The following is a 20,691-nucleotide window of genomic DNA, read 5'->3' on the forward strand; positions in this document are numbered from 1 at the left end:
TAACCAAGGTAAATATCGGGTAACTAAGCAAAATGCTTTGCTTGGTTACCCGATATTTACTTTGGTTACCAGCGCACACCACTTAGCGCTGGCTCCCTGCACTCGTAGCCAGGGTATACATCAGGTTACTAAGCAAAGCGCTTCGCTTAGGTACCCGATGTGTACTCTGGCTACATGTGCAGGGAGCCAGCACTGGCAGCCTGAGGGCGGCGTACGCTAGAAACCAAGGTAAATATCTGGTAACCATCAAAGTGCTTCGCTTAGTTACCTGATGTGTACCTTGGTTACCAGCGTCCACAGCTTCCAGACGCCGGCTCCCTGCACATTCAGTTTGTTGCTCTCTCGCTGTCAAACACACCGATGTGTGCTTCACAGCGGGAGAGCAACAAGCAAAAAATGAACCAGCACTGTGTGTAACAAGCAGCGATTTCACAGCAGGGGCCAGATCGCTGCTCGGTGTCACACACAGCGAGATCGCTGATGAGGTCACTGGTGCGTTACAAAAACCGTGACTCCGCAGCGATCTCGCTATGTTAGAAATACCCCTTAGACATTCCCATGGACACCTATCCATGTTATCTGGGGCCCTATTGTATTTTATTCAAATGCGAAGTATAGCCTCAAGTGCACCTATAGTCTCTGGCCCCTCTTCACGTCTTCTCACTGGGGAGACAGAGACTGTTCTTCTACACTGTCATTCCAGCAGCGGAGGGTGGCGACAGTGGGGGGAGGCCAAGAGGGGCCACAAGTGCCCAGGTTAGCCCTCCAGAGCACTGTTGAGCATTTATCGTTTACTCTTATATAGCGCCACCATATTCCACAGTGCTCTCTAGACATTACCACCACTGGCCACTTTGGGACTCACAATCTGAATTCAGTGTTGACCTCTGATCCACTGTGCTGTCCTTTCCAAATGACTCAAATGTGAATGGAGTGCAATGGACACCTGACAGTGACAAAATAGGTATCCATGGATGGAAGTGTTTGACACCGCCTTATCCTGCACTACCTCTGCTTGCCCAGGGCAAATGTTAGTGGTCGATTGCCTTTAATACTTTTCCTCAGGGTAAGTGATGAATGAATGATTGGGGAGCCCACTGATCATTAGAGTAGGGGTCCCTGTGATGAGTGATTGATTGGGGAGCCCACTGATCATTAGAGTAGAGGTCCCAATGATGAATGAATGATTGGGGAGCCCACTGATCATTAGAGTAGAGGTCCCAATGATGAATGAATGATTGGGGAGCCCACTGATCATTAGAGTAGAGGTCCTGGTGATGAATTAATGAGTGGGGAGCCCACTGATCATTAGAGTAGAGGTCCCAATGATGAATGAATGATTGGGGAGCCCACTGATCATTAGAGTAGAGGTCCCGGTGATGAGTGAATGATTGATTGGGGAGCCCACTGATCATTAGAGTAGAGGTCCCGGTGATGAGTGATTGATTGGGGAGCCCACTGATCATTAGAGTAGGGGTCCCGGTGATGAGTGATTGATTGGGGAGCCCACTGATCATTAGAGTAGAGGTCCCTGTGATGAGTGATTGATTGGGGAGCCCACTGATCATTAGAGTAGAGGTCCCTGTGATGAGTGATTGATTGGGGAGCCCACTGATCATTAGAGTAGAGGTCCTGGTGATGAATGAATGGTTGGGGAGCCCACTGATCATTAGAGTAGGGGTCCCGGTGATGAGTGATTGATTGGGGAGCCCACTGATCATTAGAGTAGAGGTCCCTGTGATGAGTGATTGATTGGGGAGCCCACTGATCATTAGAGTAGAGGTCCCTGTGATGAGTGATTGATTGGGGAGCCCACTGATCATTAGAGTAGAGGTCCCTGTGATGAGTGATTGATTGGGGAGCCCACTGATCATTAGAGTAGAGGTCCTGGTGATGAATGAATGGTTGGGGAGCCCACTGATCATTAGAGTAGAGGTCCTGGTGATGAATGAATGGTTGGGGAGCCCACTGATCATTAGAGTAGAGGTCACAGTGATGAATGAATGATTGGGGAGCCCACTGATCATTAGAGTAGAGGTCCTGGTGATGAATGAATGATTGGGGAGCCCACTGATCATTAGAGTAGAGGTCCCGGTGATGAATGAATGGTTGGGGAGCCCACTGATCATTAGAGTAGGGGTCCCGCTGATGAATGAATGGTTGGGGGGCCCACTGATCATTAGAGTAAAGGTCCCGCTAATGAATGAATGATTGGGGAGCCCACTGATCATTAGAGTAGAGGTCCTGGTGATGAATGAATGGTTGGGGAGCCCACTGATCATTAGAGTAGGGGTCCCGGTGATGAACGAATAATTTGGGAGCCCACTGATCATTAGAGTAGGGATATCGAGCTTCCTGTCCACCCTCGCTACTGTTTTTGGGGTGAATGGAGCGGCATGATGGCATTCACATGCTGTTCTTTTTATTGTGTACAGGCGCTGTATTCTGCTATTCTCAGAAGTCCCCCAGACATTGAATCGCATGGCAGGAGGCATGTGCCACCATGTTGCTCCATTCACCCCAACCACAGCAGTACAATGATGCATTTGTCCTCCATCTGGGCAGATGACGTCATTGGTTGGAAACATATTAATGGTAATAACAATTTCTGTGTAGTATGCAGTGACTTAGTTGCATTCTTGCGATGTCCACCAGTGTAATGCTCCTGACTGATGATTTTTCAGCTTCCCTGCCTATGTGGCAGTGCACCATGTCTCCTGTGCCGCTGCTGCCCGAGTGGGAACAACTCAACCGTCACCCGCCTGATCTACGCCTTCTTTTTACTTCTTGGGGTTGGCGTTGCTTGTGTGATGTTAATGCCAGGAATGGAGGAGCATCTAAAAAAGGTCAGAAAACTGCTGTATTGCAACAGTAATGAACACAATCCATGTATATTTTACCATGTCTCGATGTTTTTCTAACTGCATTGCTTATTACTTTTCCAGATCCCTGGCTTTTGTGAGGGAGGAATGGGATCTTCAATTCCAGGAGTCAGTGCACATGTGAACTGTGACGTGCTGGTTGGGTACAAGGCGGTGTACCGGGTGTGCTTCGGGATGGCCATGTTTTTCCTTCTCTTTTCCCTTCTTATGATTAAAGTGAAGAGTAGTCAGGACCCCCGTGCTGCGGTGCATAATGGGTGAGGTTTATCTGTTTGCTAATGATTAGCATATGTATAAAATGTGAAGGTGGGAAAGCTGGAGGACATCCAGTATGCTGCCATTACATCCTCCATATTGGTTATCATATAGCTTTCCTTGGTTCCTACATGCCACATTTCTTTAGTTATGCATTTCTGCACCTTCTTTCTTTAAAGACACTAAACATAACTTGTAGGGGATATAATCCCTAAACAAAACTGCAAGCTTAGTCTTCTAATGGCGGCCCCTGTTTTGCAGAAATTGAACTTTAATCCAATATGCTAATTATGGTGCTCGGTGCATCATTGTGGTGGCCAAGTAGGGTATAAGTCACGTGATTGTCAAAAACACTTCTTTTTATGTAGACATGACAGCTTAATTTGCTCAGTCACCTTAAATCACAGGTACACTTTACGTCTTCATGCCTATTGCCATTTTTGGAATCTCTACGCTCCACACAACCTGCTATGGGGTGATACTGTACATCCACTTGCCTCTGAATGTTTGGACATGCTCGTGGAGGAGAGTTTTGTGCCTCATGGAGGTACGACGCAGCACAATACAAGTTCCTACCATGGATACGTAGTGTATCTTGTGCGCTGCCTTATGCAGTTATAAACACAGAATCAACCCTTTCATTGCATAGTACTTACAATATATCACAAAAATGAGTACATCCCTCACATTTCTGTAAATATTTTACTATATCTTTTCACGGGACAACAGTGAAGATATGACACTTTTGACACCATGTAAAGTAGTCAGTGCACTGCTTGTGCAACAAAGGAAAACAAAATAATGTAAATTTGGTATCTTATTAATTGTCCTGACCTGCAGAATAAAGGCCACTTCACACATAACGAGATCGCGAACGAGATCGTTGCTACGTCACAGTTTCTGTGACGCAACAACGACTTTACTAGCAATCTCGTCATGTTTGACTCGTACCGATGATCCGCCCCCTGCTGTGAGATCGTTGGTCGATGCTGAACAGCCTGGGCCATTTTTGGCTCGTTGGAGTCCTGCTGGGCAGGATGGATCTGTATGTTTGACACCTACCGACGATTTCGTTAACGACCTAGATTAGAACTTTAGTGTGGCATGTAGGCGTGTAGTTGCGTCCCCGTTTCCGCGCCCCCTCTGCACCGATTGGTTGGCGCTGATAAACACTCGGGAACGAAGGAGGGATGAATCCAGGTGCAGATGCACCTTCGATCCGAAAAGCAAGCAAGCAACCGGGAACAAAGTACGAATGAATCAGGGTGGAGTTGCAGGTTCTATTCTCAAAGCAAAGCTCAAAAGAAGTGACACAGGGTGACGCGATACAAAAGTTACCTTTTAGGCACGCCCACCCGCCCAATCAGAACGCAGTATTGGCCATCAATCGGAGCGGAGGGGTGTGGAAAACGCGACGCAAATGCACGCCTACGTGGCTCACTGCGTTTCACTAAGCCCCTAATCGATATCGGAATCGTTACACCAGCTGTTGTGTGACAGGGTCCCGACGATTTACAAGATCGTTATACGGGTCGCATGTTCGTTCCTAAAGTCGGTGTGTGTGACACCTCACATACGATTTCACCAACGACTCAGCGACGATCCGGGAACTGTGACGTAGTAGCGACTGGACCTTAAGGCATAAAGCTGCTTTCACTATTTGGAGATGCATTCATGGATCTTTGACTACAACGGCGCTTTGTGGGAACATCTTTAATAATAAATTGGAGAACTCCGCAGAGATGTGCTGTTGAAGGACCTATGGTGTAATAAATTACAATGCTGGGGGCATGACTAAGTTAAAAAATGAATCATACCTCACCATGAGTGACAGTGACTGATCTCAGCAAATCTCCACCCCTATTACTGACACCTAAGGTATTAACGGCTTTCCCTAAGCATATAAACTTTTTTTCTTTATCGTTCCTATGGGAGACCCAGACCATGGGGTGTATAGCTACTGCCTCCGGAGGACACACAAAGTTACTACACTCAAAACGTGTAGCTCCTCCCTCCCAGTATATACACCCCCTGCTAGCCAGTCCTAGCCAGTTTTTTGCTTTGTGTCAGGAGAGATCACACACACACATGCATCCTTTTTTGATTTTCATTTTTTTCTACAGATTTGGAAGAAAAGCGGGTCCACTGGACCCCCGGCATGTCCCTTCACACCCCCCCTGGCGGCGGTGCTGTTAAGGTTGATTCAGGGCAAGAGCCCTTCATGCCGCGCTCCTTCACCATCCCATGCTGGGGCTCTGGCTTGAAGTGGGAGCCAACACGGTTCTCACTGCTTTGCAGGAGACCGGCCTCCATCCGCAGCCCTTTGACAGGACCCTGCTGGACGGAGCACTGGACCCCCACCCCACCAGGGACTGGACCCTGCGTCTCAAAGCTAAGTATAGAGATGTTATTCAGAGGGTCCTTCTGCAATGTGGGGCACTTTATTAGGGGGACAGTGTTTGACTTTGATAATGCTGCTTGTACTGTATTTCCGGCCGGTTCCACTGTTTTTTTCTGTGTACCGCGCCGATGATGCCTGATTTTCGGCCGCATGTTTAACTCTAGGTCCCGGCTTCAGCCGCGGCCTAGTTTCGTCTCGTTCCCCTGCATGTCAGTCATGCAGGGGGACGCTGCAGCGCCGCCCGCCGGCCGCTCTGCACAGGGGAGGACACTCCTTGTTGAGGAGATGATTCCCTCCCCTGTACATTTCTTAGCCCTCCGTTTCCCGCTCCTGGGTTACCCCCGCCCTCCCCCCTCACTCTAGCGCCATTTTCTCAGCGTTCTTAGTACGCTGATCGGCGCTGGCTGCTCTGCAGTGCAGAGGGAGTGAATATATGGCTGGGGGTCCAGGCTTGGAACCTGGGGGGGCACTCACAGCGGCCTGACAAGTCACAACCTCTGGTTGTGCACTTTTATATACTATCAGGGCATCGTGAAGGAGTTAATTCTTTATTATAGAACCCCCTCCTCAGCAGCATGTCTCACTAGGAGCAAAGCTCCAAGGCTGTACACTACATGTTCTGCATGTAAGCTCATATTGCCTGAACCGGCACAGACCCATACTGTCATGGTTCTTAGGTGGTGGTGCCTCAGCCTGGAGTCTCCCCAGGCTGAACCCCTGTCTTGTGTTTTCTAGACATTCTAGACAGAGCCCCCCACCTCTGCAGCAGGTCTCACAGAGCGAGGCTGCAGGCTGTTTTTTATTATCCACTGCTGGTAGTCTCGTACGGCTGTACCGAGCTCATAACCGCTGTGGCCCCTCAGCTTAGAGCCTCATGCATGGTCCCTCCAGCTGCTCCGGGTTCGGTGGCTGACCCCTGGGGGAATCTCTTTTTCCAGGGGTCGGCCGTCCCGGCATCCCCTGAGCATGCAACCCCCTTCTCAGGGCGTTTTTTGCTTGCTCAGCAAAGCTCACAGACCCCGTCCTCCTGACAGGGAGACGCAGGGTCCCCTGTCCTCCCCGTCCCGCAGCTCCGATACGAGCTGACCCACTGGACGAGGAGGATGTCTCTATCAGGGGCTCGGACGCTGCTTTACGTACTTTGATCCGTCCGTAGATGACGGGGATGCGAATGATTAGAGTCCATTATATTGGACCTCCAGCCGCCTGTATCAGGGGAGTATTCCCCGCTGGCAAAAAGGCATCAGTATACCTTTAACAAGACGAGGAGTGTGTTCCTTAACCACTCCAGTTTTCAACCCGCTGCGTCCAAGCCCGCAGCCTGTCCTGCAGATCCCACAGCGGGGTTCTGCTGCCTGTCTCCCCCTCCCATCAGAGGTGGTCAAGGAGTGTCCTCATTCGCCAAGCGTGGCCACTCCGGTGTCCAGACTTTCAGCCCGGATAGTTGTATCAGTGGCTGACGGCACCTCTATAAGGATCCCACGGTACATTAACTTTGTACTGGACCTCAATCCGCCGGAGTTACCTTATCTAGGTGAACACAACGTGTGTTCCTTAACCACGCCAGTTTTCAGGCCCCTGTAACCAGCAGGGTCCGCTCTGACAGTCGCTTCCCATGAAGCGTGATTCTGAGGACTGGGTTTCCCCCGTCCACCAATGATGGTCAAGAGGTGGGCTCATTCACCTCAGGTGGCTCAGCCCGGACCGTTATGTCAGTGGCTGATGGCTCCTCAGAGGAGATGCATTCCCTCACAGGGACTCTATGCCCAAGACGGTTGCCTGAACTTCCAGACTTCAGTCTTTCCATCCTCTGCCAAGTCTGCCATGCTGGACACCGCACAGCGGTGGTTTTGGCTACTTTCCTCGCTATCCGCAGGTGTGGCTTCGGCAATGGAAGGCAGATGCCTCTATAGAGGTTCCTTGCTGGGCTCCCCTTTGGTGGGACCAGTCTCTTCGGAACCAACTAGGTGAAATTTAGGAAGCTCTCGGCGACGAGAGTTCTTCCTTGCCACAAACCTAAACCAGGGCAGGAATCAGTTGAGGTTTCGGTGGTTTCCGTTCCTCCTTCTGATCGTCCTCTAGCTCGGCCTTAGTTCATAGAACCAAATGGCTTGAAGCTGCGTCTTCCGAAGACCACAGGAGATGCTACCTCGGAGTCAGCTTCCTCCGAGCTATCTGGCCACGCCAACCACCTCCTTGGTCGGTGGCAGGCTCTCTCCACTTGGCGACGTATGATTCTACCACGTCTCCGTTCAGTGGGGGCGAGTTTATATCTCCCATGGCTACAGGATGGAATTCTGTCCACCCGCCAAACAGATTTTTCTGTCAACTCCTCCCGGCTCCAAGGCCGCCGCCTTCTGACAGGCCGTGGCATTTCTTGCAGGCCAACGGAGTAATTGTTCCGGTTCCCGACTGGGAACGGTTCTGAGATTTTTGCTTAAATCTATTTCTAGTCCCCGAAGAGGGCGGTGCCTTCCGACCTGGATCTTTAGCTTTTCAAGCATGGTCAGGTGTGGCGTTTTCACATGGAGTCTCGGTCTTGTTCCGTGTGTTTTTTCACCGGATCAATCAAGAACCCAAGGAGATTCCCTAGCAGCCATCGGCATCAGGGATGCCTTTCGGCAAGGATCAATCGCAGTTTCACACCAGCGTTGACTACGTTTTGCCATCGGAGTGGTCCAATTCGTGGCTCTTCCCTTTGGGTTAGCCACGGCCCCTCGAGTATTCTCCATGGGGCTACTGTGATTAGGGTCCTGCACCCCTAGGGGTTGGCAGTGATCGTTTGCCCTGGACGGTTTTCTTCTCTGGGTTTCATCCAGCGCAGACTCTTAGTAGAGTACTTCGCTTACTCTCGCCACTCTAATCTATTCGGGTGGCTTGTCATTCTGTCCAGGTCCACTCTGACTTCGCACCAGAGGTTTTCAGGGACGCAATTCGAGACTCTGTCGGCACTTGTGAAGCTGCTCTTAGTCGATCAGTAGTCCCTCCGGGTCGACGTCGTTCTATCAGACACCAAATAAGGTGCTGGTCAGACGGTGGCGTCATTGGAAGCGATTCCTTGCCCAGTTTCTCCTGCGTCCTCTGAGACTGGAGGGTTTCCGCTGTACACGCGACCTCCCTCCTTCTCGGAGTGGTGGCTTCGCCACTGACCAGGGGCTCGTTGCAGTGGTGGTTTCGGCCACTCTGTCTCAGGGATGCTCCTTCCTAGCCCCGTCCCGGGTGATCCTCACCAGGGTGCTGGTCTTTCCGCCTTGGGAGCAGTATATCTCCACCGTGGAGCGCAGGGCGCTTGGACTCTGTCCGATTCAGCCCTCTGGTTCAATGTGCTGGAAATCAGAGCTGTATTTCTAGCTCTCTAAGCCTTCACCATCTGTTGGCGGCTAGGCACATCGAGTCCAGTCGGACAACGTGACAGCGTTTTCCTACATCAACTTCCAGGGCGGGACATTCAGCCGTCTGGCAATCTTGGCGGCTCATCATTCTTCAGTGGACAAGGGACTCCTAGTCCACCATATCCGCAGCCCACATCCTAGATGTGAAAACTGCGAGGCAGACTATTTCAGCTGTCCAACCGTGGTCCACAATCCTCAGGTTTTGCGGTAGGCACACTGGTTCATGTTTGATCCCAGCTTCGTCTCTACCTCTTGCCCAGAGTCCTGCGCAAGATCAGTTAAGGGGGCCGTCGGGTCATTCTCATTCTCCAGACTGACCCAGGCAGGCTTGGTACCCTGACCTGCTCCTTCTGTCCGTTGGATTGCCATGGCATCTTCCGGACCGTTCAGACCTTTTCTCAAAAGGGTCCGTTTTTTCCGTCAGAATTCTGGATTCTCAGATTGACGGCGCAGATCTTGAGTCTTGGATCTTGGCGACTTCTGGTATCCTTCCTGAAGTCATCTCCGCTATGACTCGAGCTTCAAAGTGTCCTTTGACCTTTTTAGCCTTGCCGACCCTCCTGTCTCTTTCACAGTCCGGTTTACAGCTAGGACTATCCCTCATAAGGGACAGGTCTCGGCTCTGTCAGTATGTGCCAGCGGCGTATCGTCCGGCTGGCTCCGGTGCGCTCCTTTCAGGGCGCATCTCACATTATTCCGCCTTTCCTGCGGCCTATGGAGCCCTGGGACCTTAATCCGGTCCTCCCGGTTCCCGGAAACCCCCCTTTGCGCCTCTTAGGGAGGTTTCTTTGTTTCATCTTTCACAGAAAGTAGTCTTCTAGTGGCTATAATTTCCCGCCAGAGAGTTCTAGCTGTACTCTCTCGGAGTCACCCCCTTCTTGGCCTTTTGCATCAAGACAGGGTGGTCTCCGTCCGACTCCGGACTTTTTTCCCTGAGGTGGTTACTGCTTCCACCTTATCCGGGGCAATTTTCCTGCCTTCCTTTTGTCCGGCTCCTGTTCATCGTTTGAGAAAGCGTTGCATATCCTGGATCTGGTGCGGGCGCTCCGGATCTATGTGTCTTGCACCGCCGTTATTAGGCAGTGCACCTCTCTCTGGTGCTGACCGCTAGTCAGCGTAGCGGTCTCTCGGCATCTAAGCCGACCCTGGGTCGTTGGCTTAGGTTGGCCATTTCCGAGGCCCAACAAGTGTACTCAAGTGCCTTCCCCGCCGGGGATCAGAGCACATTTGATCAGACCTGTCGGTGCCTTTTGGGCTTTCAGGCTCCAGGCTACGGCTCAGTAGGTCTGTCAGACTGCAGCTCGAATTAGTCTGCATACTTTTTTCGAAGCTCTATCCAAGGCATGCTTATGCTTTGGCAGACGCGGGCTTAGGCAGACGCATCTTTCAGGTGTCTGTCGCCCATTTGTGAAGTTAGGTTTTGCCTGCTTCTCAGTTGTCTGGTTATTCCCACCCATGGACTGCTTTGGAACGTCCCATGGTCTGGGTCTCCCATAGGAACGATAAAGAAAAAGAGAATTTTGTTTACTTACCGTAAATTCTTTTTCTTATAGTTCCGTCATGGGAGACCCAGCACCCTCCCTATTGCCTGTTGGCAGGTTTCTTGTTCCGGTGTCTTCACCGGCTGTTATTGTTGTAGACAGAGGTTCCAGTTCTTCCGGTTTTTACTCTGTCTCTTCTTGTGGGTGGATGTCCTCCTTCAGCTTTTGCACTAAACTGGCTAGGACTGGCTAGCAGGGGGTGTATATACTGGGAGGGAGGAGCTACACGTTTTGAGTGTAGTAACTTTGTGTGTCCTCCGGAGGCAGTAGCTATACACCCCATGGTCTGGGTCTCCCATGACGGAACTATAAGAAAAAGAATTTACGGTAAGTAAACAAAATTCTCTTTTTTTTAACATCTTGTTAGTGATGCACATTGCATCATCTAAAACACATTGGGGGCGGTTTAATATCAAAAAACGACATGACAGTTTCCGTTTAAAGAGGTGAAGTATATCTAATTTAATCCTTCTACATGGGCAGATTCTTCATGTGCGCCTTTTTCTCTGCAGCTTTTGGTTCTTTAAGTTTGCGGCAGCTGTTGGAATTACTGTTGGTGCGTTTTTCATCCCTGAAGGACCTTTCACAACAGGTAAGCCTCTCCTTTTCTATGTGAATTGTCTCTCCAGGAAAGGAGACAAACTCTAGCGCCACCTATTGGAAGTAGCAATCCTAAAAGTCACAAGTGGCCTTTTAACAAGCCTTTTCTATGCGGACATTTCATATAGGAATTCAATGCAATAAAGAACTAATTGCAAACTAGAGGAATAAATAAGGGTATGAGGCCCATCTGAAGGAACCCACACATTCTCCAGCATATGGCCGCTGTGGCGGGACTGAGATAGCCAGTGATCGTCAGTGCTGTGTATATTACCAGACATTATCTGTGGTCCCTAACATTGCACAGGGAAAGTGTGGAAGTTCTTCCTACTATTTGGACAGAAAGACATGGCTGGCGTGATGGACATTGTGCTTTTCCTGCTCTAGTTTTGGACGATTTTATAACCTGTTATTTCTTTTCATCCTAGTGTGGTTCTATGTTGGCATGGGTGGCGCATTCTGCTTCATACTCATCCAGCTTGTTTTGCTGATTGACTTTGCTCATTCTTGGAATGAATCTTGGGTTGAAAAGATGGAAGAAGGAAACTCGCGGTGTTGGTACGCAGGTGAGCCACACTCTCCAGTCCTTTGTATTAAGTGATAAAAGTCCTTAATAGATGTTATCAGAGCTAAATATTACAGGGTTTCATTAAAGATTTCTTTAACGTTCCTATGGGAGACCCAGACCATGGGTGTATAGCTACTGCCTCCGGAGGACACACAAAGTACTACACTCAAAACGTGTAGCTCCTCCCTCCTAGCATATACACCCCCTGCTAGCCAGTCCTAGCCAGTTCAATGCTTTGTGTTTCAGGAATCCACCCGCCAAACAGATTTTTTCTGTCAACTCCCCCCGGCTCCAAGGCCGCCGCCTTCTCACAGGCCGTGGCATTTCTTGCAGGCCAATGGAGTAATTGTACCAGTTCCCGACTGGGAACGGTTCTGAGATTTTTGCTTAAATCTATTCCTAGTCCCCGAAGAGGGCGGTGCCTTCCGACCTGGATCTTTAGCTTTTCAAGCATGGTCAGGTGTGGCGTTTTCACATGGAGTCTCGGTCTTGTTCCGTGTGTTTTTTCATGGCGGTCGACGTCGTTCTATCAGACACCGAATACAGGTGCTGGTCAGATGGTGGCGTCAATGGAAGCGATTCCTTGCCCAGTTTCTCCTGCGTCCTCTGAGACTGGATGTTTTCCGCTGTACAAGCGAACTTCCTCCTTCCACGGGGTGGTGGCTTCGCCACTGACCAGGGGCTCGTTTCAGTGGTGGCTTCGGCCACTCTGTCTCAGGGACGCTCCTTCCTGGCCCCGTCCCGGGTGATCCTCACCAGGATGCTAGTCTATCCGCCTTGGGAGCAGTATATCTCCACCGTGGAGCGCAGGGCGCTTGGACTCTGTCCGAATCAGCCCTCTGGATCAATGTGCTGGAAATCAGAGCTGTATTTCTAGCTCTCTAAGCCTTTCACCATCTGTTGGCGGCTAGGCACATTCGAGTCCAGTCGGACAACGTGACAGCGTTTTCCTACATCAACTTCCAGAGCGGGACACTCAGCCGCCTGGCAATGTTGGCGGCTCAACGCATTCTTCAGTGGACGAGGGACTCCTAGTCCACCGTATCCGCAGCCCACATCCTAGATGTGAAAACTGCGAGGCAGACTATTTCAGCTGTCCAACCGTGGTCCACGATCCTCAGGTTTTGCGGCAGAGGCACTGGTTCATGTTTGGTCCCAGTTTTGTCTCTTTTACGTATTTCACCCTCTAGCTCTTGTCCAGAGTCCTGCGCAAGATCAGTAAAGAGGGCCGTCGGGTCATTCTCATACTCCAGACTGACCCAGGCTGGCTTGGTACCCTGACCTGCTCCTTCTGTCCGTTGGGTTGCCATGGCATCTTCCGGACCGTCCAGACCTTTTCTCAAAAGGTCAGTTTTTTCCGCCAGAACTCTGGACTCTCAGATTGACGGCGTAGCTCTTGAGTCCTGGATCTTGACGACTTCTGGTATCCTTCCTGAAGTCATCTCCACTATGACTCGAGCTCCAAAGTGTCCTTTGACCTTTTTGGCCTTGCCGACCCTCCTGTCCCTTCCACAGTCCGGTCTACAGCTAGGACTATCCCTCATTAAGGGACAGGTCTCGGCTCTGTCAGTGTGTGCCAGCGGCGTATAGTCCGGCTGGCTCCGGTGCGCTCCTTCAAGGGCGCATCTCACATCATTCCGCCTTTTCGGCGGCCTATGGAGCCCTGGGACCTTAATCCGGTCCTCATGGTTCCCGGAAACCCCCCTTTGCGCCTCTTAGGGAGGTTTCTTTGTTTCATCTTTCACAGAAAGTAGTCTTTCTAGTGGCCATAATTTCCCACCAGAGAGTTTTGGCTGCACTCTCTTCGGAGTCACCCCCTTTTTTGGTCTTTTGCATCAAGACAAGGTGGTCTCCGTCCGACTCCGGACTTTTTCCCTAAGGTGGTTACTGCTGGATCTGGTGCGGGCGCTCCGGATCTATGTGTCTCGCACCGCCGTTATTAGGCGGTGCACCTCTCTCTGGTGCTGACCGCTAGTCAGCGTAGCGGTCTCGCGGCATCTAAGCCGACCCTGGTTCGTTGGCTTAGGTCGGCCATTTCCGATGCCTACAAGTGTACTCAAGTGCCTTCCCCGCCGGGGATCAGGGCACACTTGATCAGACCTGTCGGTGCCTTTTGGGCTTTTAGGCACCAGGCTACGGCTCAGTAGGTCTGTCAGACTGCAGCTCGGATTAGTCTGCATACTTTTTCGAAGCACTACCCAAGGCATGCTCATGCTTTGGCAGACGCGGGCTTGGGCAGACGCATCTTTCAGGCGTCTGTCGCCCATTTGTGAAGTTAGGTTTCGCCTGCTTCTCAGTTGTCTGTTTATTCCCACCCATGGACTGCTTTAGAACGTCCCATGGTCTGGGTCTCCCATAGGAACGTTAAAGAAAAAGAGAATTTTGTTACTTACCGTAAATTCTTTTTCTTGTAGTTCCGTCATGGGAGACCCAGCACCCTCCCTATTGCCTGTTGGCAGGTTTCTTGTTCCGTGTGTCTTCACCGGCTGTTGTTGTTGTAGACAGAGGTTCCGGTTCTTCCGGGTTTTACTCTGTCTCTTCTTGTGGGTGGATGTCCTCCTTCAGCTTTTGCACTAAACTGGCTAGGACTGGCTAGCAGGGGGTGTATATGCTAGGAGGGAGGAGCTACACGTTTTGAGTGTAGTACTTTGTGTGTCCTCCGGAGGCAGTAGCTATACACCCATGGTCTGGGTCTCCCATGACGGAACTACAAGAAAAAGAATTTACGGTAAGTAACAAAATTCTCTTTTTTGCACCATTTGACTTTCTTAGCCTCTATATTTCACTGTCTATTTCTGGCTGCAGTGACTTAAAGGGAATCTGTCAGTATCTTTTTGCTATATAAGTTGAAGCCAGCATGCTGTAGTGGTTATAAAAACAAATCAACTATGCTTCTCTCATCAGGCTCCATGCTGTTGTTTGCTTAAACTAAAGGCTTTATCACTTAGTGATTATCATTGCTAGTTCTAGCTGGCAAATGCACTGCAGTCCTCTGACAACTCACTGTTAATATACAATCTCCATTGACAGCCTGGTGTGGGCAGGAACAGCTCCCTGGGCTCAGCTACATGACAAAGGCCTAAGCCACACGGCGAGAAAAACAGTGCGAGTGGAGTGCGATAAAACATCACATTCCCCTCGGACCAATTCTAGCCTGTGTGTCAGCACACATGAGCGATTATTTTCTCAGCCCTAATCGGACCGAGAAAACAATCGCAGCATGCTGCGATTGTAAGCTGAGACTCTTTCTCTCGCACCCATTCAAGTGAATGGGGCGAGAGAAAAATCGCACTGCTCTCGCAGTACACCGGTGTACCGCTAGTGCAGTGCGAGAATGGCAATAGCCGGCTACGCAGGAGAGAGGGAGAGAAATCTGCTCGCACGAACGGACCTCAGTTGCAAGGACACACGCATGAGCCGAGTGTCATGCAAGGGGATCGCAGTAGTCCCCGTGTGGCCCCAGCCTAAAGCTAAAAATTCAGATGGTGTCAGAACGGCTGCAGCCAATAATCTAAGTGATACACTGTTGGATTCAGAATCTCTTTGCCTATATCATATTGCTCTCAGATGAGGGAGCAAAATCCTGCTGACAGATTCCATTTAACTGAGAATCCATCAGTCAGCCCACTATGATGTTCTGTAAGAGTTTGTAACTGTTTAAAGGGAATCTGTCACTAGTTTTTTGCCCTATAAGCTGCGGCCACCACCAGTGGGCTCTTATATACAGCATTCTAACATGCTGTATATAAGAGCCCAGGCCGCTGTGAGAACATAAAAAAACACTTTATAATACTTGCCTAAACGGTAGCTGCAGTGGATGTGGCTCAAATGGGCGTCTTTGTCCTCTGGTACCGGCGCCTCCTCTTTTGATCATCTTTGTCCTCCATCTTTATGAAGCCGCGGTGCATGACGGGTCCGACATCATACACACTTGCCGGCATTCAGGTCCTGAGTAAGGCAGATCAAAGTATGGTAGTGCGTATGCGTGGGACCGGCGAGTGTGTATGACGTAGACGCTTCAAAAGGAGGACGAAGATGTCAGAAAGAGGAGGCGTTGGCACCGGAGGACGAAAACGCCCCTTTGAGCCCCATCCACTGCAGCGACCGGTTTAGGTTAGAATGCTGTATATAAGAGCCCACTGGTGGTGGCCGCAGCTTACAGGGCAAAAAACTGGTAACAGGTTCCCTTTAATCACTTTTTTTTTTTTCTAGGATCTTCTCAGCTGATTTATGGCACAGACCACATCAAAGTTGAACTGGCAGGGAAATAACACCTGTAAAAGCAAAGTGTGCAAAATTTTAGCAAAAATGTTTTTTAGGTTTAAATACATTTAAGTAAGAAAAAGTGGTCACAAAGGTGAACAATGTAATTTTAAGTCACTTGTGACGTTCAGGATCACAGTGTGAGTTATACAGAGATAATCTCTTTATAGTGCTAAATATATTCACTGTGTTATTCTATAATAATTTGTGTATAAAGGCTCTTCACTTGTTTAATCAGATTTCTTGTTTTCTTAGCGCTGCTTTCCGCCACTGGTATTAACTATTGCCTGTCACTCATAGCAATAGTGCTATTCTATGTCTACTACACTCATCCCGACGGCTGCACTGAAAATAAAGCTTTTATCAGTGTGAATTTGCTTCTATGCGTTGGAGCTTCTATAATGTCGGTTCTACCTAAAATCCAGGTATGGCTATATAGACAAAGATGGTAATGGCATCTCATGTGGCATCTCATGTGTGCCCATATAGTACTGAAATGAACCTGACAGCTAATTCATAATGATGACCCAAAGGCATTATGGATCAGACATTGGCTCCATTGTTTACCAGATATGTCTGAAATGCTTTGACTGCTCTCCTTATTAAATGGGAATATCTATAACTTCTTTTGTGTGTTAAAAGCAGAGAAAATGTAGCCACTGTACATGATCAATTGCCACAACCCTAGAAAGGGCTGTACCGGGCAAATACAAGGTCTAATGTAAGGTGCTAAATCATTAAAGGGGTTGTCGACTACTTGCACAACAGCTTCTCATTCCACATGTTTCCCCTAGGTAAAATAATAAAGCCTATCTATACTCACGTTCTGTACCGGCGCCCTTCAAGTCGGGACTTACAAGGGCTTGTGATGTCATTCGAGCCCCACATCCAATCGGCACCAGCTTTCTCTATCACTTCATTGGGGGACACAGGCAACCATGGGTGTATGCTGCTGCCACTAGAAGGCTGACACTATGCTATAAAAAAAAATGCTGGCTCCTCCCCAGTAGTATGCACCCATCAACCGGAGCTGAGCTGATCAGTTTTAACTTAGTGTCCGTAGGAGGTGGACATAGGTCTGTGCTCAGCCCCTTAGGTTTTTATTGTTGTGTTTTTATCAATCTTTACCCTTGTTTTTTTTCTTTAGATACAGCTCTAAGGGCAAAAGGATGTAATTGGTCACCCTGATTTCCCACCTAGAGAAGGGCAACAGGGGGTAATTTGTCACCCTGATTTCCCACCTACAGACCGGTTGCACAGTTTGGGGTCCGCCTGCCACTACTGTTGTCCTCCGCGTCTGTCTGGTAGGACCCTTCCCCCACTAACACAACAGATGTGTTTGTGATGTCCGCACAGAGGGACCGGCGGACAAGCCAATCAACAGGAAATGAGTGCAGCCGCATCACTCAGTTCCTGTTGATTAACTTGTTTGGCCCAAAGGTGGAGAGACAGAAGCCAGCGCTGATTGGAAGCGGGGCTCGCGTGACGCCACAACTCAACGTGAACCACTGCACCGCGAGCCTGGATACTGCTGTAACCATGCCAGCCATAAAGGTGAGTATAGGCTCTATTATTTTACCTAGGGGTCACGTGGAATGAGAAGTGGTTGTGCTAGTAGTGGACAACCCTTTTAACCTTTGGCACGAACAGTTTAAAACCATAACCTACTATATGGAACCTATTTTTCAAGATGATACAGATGAGGTAAATATTTTTGTAATCTAGCCAGTTACTCTGATTTGTCTTTTATAGGAATCCCAGCCCAGATCTGGTTTGCTGCAATCTTCTGTGATCACCATTTACACTATGTATCTCACATGGTCTGCCATGACCAATGAGCCCGGTATGTACATTACATGGCACAATGAGCAATTAAGAAATAGTAAGCATAGAGAATGCCTAAAAAATAAATGTCCAAGCACTTTGTTCCTGTATCTTCTAAATCTCTTTGATCCAATTGTATCTTTCTTAAGGCTAGGTTCAGCCGTGTACGAACACAGACGGATGGGACTGGTTCATTGTGCAGCTTTTGTGCTTGTCCTTATTGTCATACACTATTTTGACCTGTAAATCATACCAGACTAGACTAGGGGCTGCTACAATTCTGGTGTGCACAGGCACTCTGGTTATTCTCAATTTACTGTGTTGTCTATTAAGCATATGTACGGCCCACTGACTAAAAATGTGACCCCCAAAGACTAAAGGGGGCTTTACATGCAGTGACATCGCTAACGATAGGTCGTTGGGGTCACGGAATTCGTGACGCACATCCGGCCTTGTTAGCAACGTTGTTGCGCGTGAAACGTACGAACGACCGCTAACGATCAAAATTACTCACCTGATCGTTGACATGTCATTCTAATGCCAAATATCGTTGCTGTTGTAGGACGCAGGTTGTTCGTCGTTCCTGAGGCAGCACACATCGCCACGTGTGACACCGCAGGAACGAGAAACAACACCGTAGCTGTGTCCTCCGGCAATAAGGTGGGCGTGACTTTCTTTCGGCTGCTCTCCGCCCCTCCGCTTCTATTGGACGGCTGCCGTGTGACGTCGCACAAACCGACCCCTTAGAAAGGAGGCGGTTCGCCGGCCATAGCGACGTCGGTAGGCAGGTAAATACATGTGATGAGTCCTAGCGATGTTGTGCGCCACGGGCAGCGATTCGCGATGTCGCTGCGTGTAAAGCAGCCTTAAGAATTATGTGAAGATATCATGTCTGTTTCTTAGGAATCAGTCATTTCCTGCTCACTGTCTTCTGGCTGTAAGATAATTGGAACCAAGCAGATAGTGAGTATTATTAAAACATAACTTTTTAATGTCTCTTCCAATTGATCAACATTTGCTATAAAAAAAATAAAATAAATATGACCCTTTTTGCTATTGTATATGGCTAGATCCTCTCTTGCTGATATGGATGGACCCCTGTAGGATTGCAGTATACAGGCTCTCTTCTGTCCTTATATCCAAGGTCCCCAATCCCTGCACTGCTGAATGGATGAGATTACTCTATTAACCCTTACCTCACACGTTTGTCATTTTTGTACTGTAGGGTTGGGATATATTTTCTGTGTCTGACCATTGTCATATATTTGTTGTGGCTGCACACATAGTAGATAGGTGTTCCCCTTAGATTAATGATTGGGTATATCCCTAAGGTTTTTATTTCTTTTATTCTCTCTCTTTATGGAAATTGTTGATCAATTTTAAGTGACACAAATAAAAGGTATGTTTTAATAATACTCTCTGCTTGGCTGCAATATTATAAGTGTGACATATTTGGGGAATTTCGTCTACCCAGGGTGCAAAATTTGTGCGTGCTTTATTCTGTAAGATAATGGGCTGCAGTTAAAGCCTCCCTAATGGTGGTGTCACACACAGCGACGACGACAACGACATCGCTGCTAAGTCGCCATTTTCTGTGACGTAGCAACGACCTCCGCAGCAACGTCTCGGTGTGTGACACATAACAACGATCAGACCCCTGCTGCTCGCTCCTTAATATTCCAGCTCATTTTTTGATTGCTGCTATCCCGCTGCACCACATGCATCCTTGTGTTTGACACCGCAGCAGCGACGGTCGCGACGACGCTGAAGGCAGTGACGTAGGACTGAAGGGAGAACAAGGGCGTGTTTTTGCGGTGTATTTTACAACGCCCCCACGACTCCGATTGGTGGTCATAGCAGTGTTCGGATTGGGTAACTTGCAGAAAGCGTTAGTGATTTCATTCTTTAAGTTCCATTCTGTATTCCACGTAGTAGAGTCTCTGTCTGGTGTCCCTAGTGTGTCGTTCTTTGTGTCTTCCTTTGTTTGGCACGGTCACCCAATCAGGGCATGAGGCGCTGTAGCGATCACCAGTCGGAACAGAGGGGCGTGAAAAGAGGCAACGCAAAACATGTCTAGGGGTAAACACCACGCCTCTATCAAGGTCTGAGTCGTCGCAGAGCGACGCGCGTGACACGTCCCAACGACCGTCGAGGTCGCTATGATCGCTGCTCCGTCGCTGGTTAAAATTACCTGTTTGACAGCTTACTAGCGATCATCTAAGGTCGCTGTTACGTCACAGGAAATGGTGACGTAACAGCGACGTCGTTGTGTGTGAACCCAGCATTAGTATGTTTGTAGTGGGCCAAAAGATAGCCAAATGTGGGGTTTCAGGTAACCACTTGGGAATGGAGCTAGTCAGCAGGAGATAAAAAAAAAAAATGAGACACTGTCTAAAATGTTTTTCAATGGTTTAGAACCATTGCTGTTTTTAACAATATGAATAAAAATGATTTTTTTTTTTTTTCCTCCCTCTTTCAGTTGCTGTATATTTTTCACTGTATAGCAGCAATCACTTCTGTGTCTGGCTAAAAAAAAAATTATTCAATGGGTATGGTTAGTTTCTTTGTCGCTCCATTGGGAGACCCAGACAATTGGGTGTATAGCTACTGCCTCCGGAGGCCACACAAAGTATTACACTTTAAAAAGTGTAACCCCTCCCCTCTGCCTATACACCCTCCCGTGCATCACGGGCCCATCAGTTTTTATGCTTTGTGTTGAAGGAGGCACACATGCACACAAGCTCCACATTTTAGTCAGCAGCAGCTGCTGATTGTATCGGATGGAAGAAAAGAGGGCCCCCCACAGGGCCCCCGGCATGCTCCCTTCTCACCCCACTGAGTCGGCGGTGCTGTTAAGGTTGAGGTACCCATTGCGGGTACAGAGGCTGGAGCCCACATGCCGTTTTCCTTCCCCATCCCTTAGGGGCTCTGGGAGAAGTGGGATCCTAACCGGTCATCCAGGCAC

The 20,691-nt window shown here is 49.1% G+C and overlaps 1 protein-coding gene across 1 annotated transcript in view; it reads left to right on the top strand.

Annotated features, from left to right (window-relative positions):
• The window catches only part of SERINC1 (serine incorporator 1), a 41,215-nt gene that overhangs the window by 4,059 nt on the left and 16,465 nt on the right, over positions 1-20,691 (top strand). The window contains exons 2-7 of the mRNA XM_075340000.1: positions 2,685-2,846; positions 2,946-3,139; positions 10,984-11,063; positions 11,500-11,637; positions 16,158-16,327; positions 17,655-17,745. Coding sequence (XP_075196115.1) covers positions 2,685-2,846; positions 2,946-3,139; positions 10,984-11,063; positions 11,500-11,637; positions 16,158-16,327; positions 17,655-17,745 — 835 coding nt within the window. The remainder of the gene's footprint in view (positions 1-2,684; positions 2,847-2,945; positions 3,140-10,983; positions 11,064-11,499; positions 11,638-16,157; positions 16,328-17,654; positions 17,746-20,691) is intronic.

The sequence above is a fragment of the Anomaloglossus baeobatrachus genome, chromosome 3 (assembly GCF_048569485.1).
Source record: "Anomaloglossus baeobatrachus isolate aAnoBae1 chromosome 3, aAnoBae1.hap1, whole genome shotgun sequence".
NCBI classification, from domain to species: Eukaryota; Metazoa; Chordata; class Amphibia; order Anura; family Aromobatidae; genus Anomaloglossus; species Anomaloglossus baeobatrachus.